The 1,892-nt window shown below is 51.1% G+C and overlaps 1 protein-coding gene across 1 annotated transcript in view; it reads right to left on the reverse strand.

Annotated features, from left to right (window-relative positions):
- Window positions 1–458, reverse strand: part of BPIFA3 (BPI fold containing family A member 3) — a 10,646-nt gene extending 10,188 nt beyond the window's left edge. Inside the window, exon 1 of the mRNA XM_037733274.1 lies at window positions 335–458. Coding sequence (XP_037589202.1) covers window positions 335–458 — 124 coding nt within the window. The remainder of the gene's footprint in view (window positions 1–334) is intronic.
- Between the last annotated feature and the right edge of the window lie 1,434 nt (window positions 459–1,892).

Here is a 1,892-nt window from a genome sequence, read left to right on the forward strand (position 1 = left end):
AAAAAAAAAAAAAAAAAAAAAAAAATACACCCATTAAACACACTGCAGTGCCTGCCAAGGCAGTAAGGATTCGGGAGTGAGAAAAAGGGATAAAGGGGGAAAATAAGAAAATAAAACAAATTGGGACTTTGCAGTTCTTTGTGCCAAGGATGGTGCACTCTAACTTGGCCTATGATCAACACAACCTCAGTTTTCTGTACTTCAGGTCTGAGAAAAAAAGGAGAGGGTAACTGACTAGCCTGAAGTCACTCAGCAGGTTAGTGGTGACCCCAGATGACGCCTTCCCACCTCCCCAACCCTGTGGGCAGCAGGCAGAGCCCGGGGCTTAGCTTACTTCTTGCCAGGGTGGATTTGCTGTCTGTGTGGGCCTGGGCCAGGCCAGACCAAGGCTGCTTGTTCAGGGCCAAGGGCAAGGCCAGCAACCCGAGGAGGATGAGGAGCCTCCAGAGGGGACGCATCGTAGGGTCTGGGACCTGCAGATGTCAAGAGTGTCAGATGGGGCCTGGGTAGATGGCTTTGAGGGTGGCAGTCTGGAAGGATGGGCTCATGGTTTTCTGTAGGAAGATGATATCAGAGTTAGCCCCCAGCTGCTGCAGGGAGGTGGTGCCCTGGACCCTGGCAGCTGGCACCAGGGCCTGCTCATATCGGGAGAGCAGCAGGTGGAACCCTGTGGGGAGACCAGGGCTGCAGAGGGAGGCCTTGTTGCTTGGAGACGCTCACCAGAGTCTACTGTTGGGTCATCCAACAGGAGTGCTCTCCCAGACCCTGGCACAGGCTGGATGTTGGTGACTCTTTAGTGAACCAATGAATTTATGACACGTGAGTGAGGATGGCTAACCCCAGGCTCTCCAATTGGACTAGGACTTTCTTAAGGGCAAGACCAACAACTTCAATCACAATACTTGTTTGCCAGAAATTGAGTGCTAATGAATGTTGTTGAATGACTAAGTGACTGAATTGATGAGTGGAGATGGCTGACCTCTGAATCTCCTCCAAATTATGAGTTTCTTGAGGGCAGGGTGTGGGACTAATTAACCCTCATGTCTGTGGTGCCTCCCATGTTTGCCACATAGTAAGTACTAGTGAACATTTGTTAATGGTACAAATAAATGAATGACCGGGTGGATGGACTTTACCTTTCTGGATAAGATGCCTGGAGCCAAGGCTTCAGGTTGACCTTGGAGCTGGGGTTGGGATTCAGAGAGAATTCAGTTTAAGTCCCCTGTCCTCACCGTCTCAGGAAATGGTGCCAAGTCCATCTAGTTGTTCCAGTCACAGCCCACGGAGTTGCCCTTGCCTCCGCTTTTCCCATCTTCCACAACCCACCTGTCAGGAGGTCCTGCTGACACTGACAGAACATGATCACGTCTAACAACCACTCCTCAGTCACCATCAGCTTGGTCAAATTATTGCCAGTGTGTCCTGACTGCTTTCCCTGCTTTTTTTTTTTTGAGACGGTGTCTCGCTCTGTTGCCCACACTGGAGTGCAATGGCACGATCTCGGCTTACTGTAATAGCTGCCTCCCGGGTTTAGGCAATTCTTCTGCCTCAGCCTCCCAAGTAGCTGGGACTACAGGCATGTGCCACCACACCCAGCTAATTTTTGTGTTTTCAGTAGAGACAGGGTTTCACCGTATTGACCCTGTCTGGTCTCGAACTCCTGACCTTGTAATCCCCCAACCGCGGCCTCCCAAAGTGCTGGGATTACAGGTGTGAGCCCGGCCTGGTTTCCCAGTTTTTAACCATGCCCACCAGCAATCTCTTCCACGCAGCAGTCTGAACAGTCATTTTAAGAGGTAAGGCAGACCATGCCACTCCTCTGCTCAAAACCCTCCAGAGTTTCCTACCGTACACAGAGCAAAAGCCACATTCCATGCAATGCCTCCCAGGCC

The sequence above is a fragment of the Cebus imitator genome, unplaced genomic scaffold (genome assembly GCF_001604975.1).
Source record: "Cebus imitator isolate Cc_AM_T3 unplaced genomic scaffold, Cebus_imitator-1.0 Scaffold18, whole genome shotgun sequence".
NCBI classification, from domain to species: Eukaryota; Metazoa; Chordata; class Mammalia; order Primates; family Cebidae; genus Cebus; species Cebus imitator.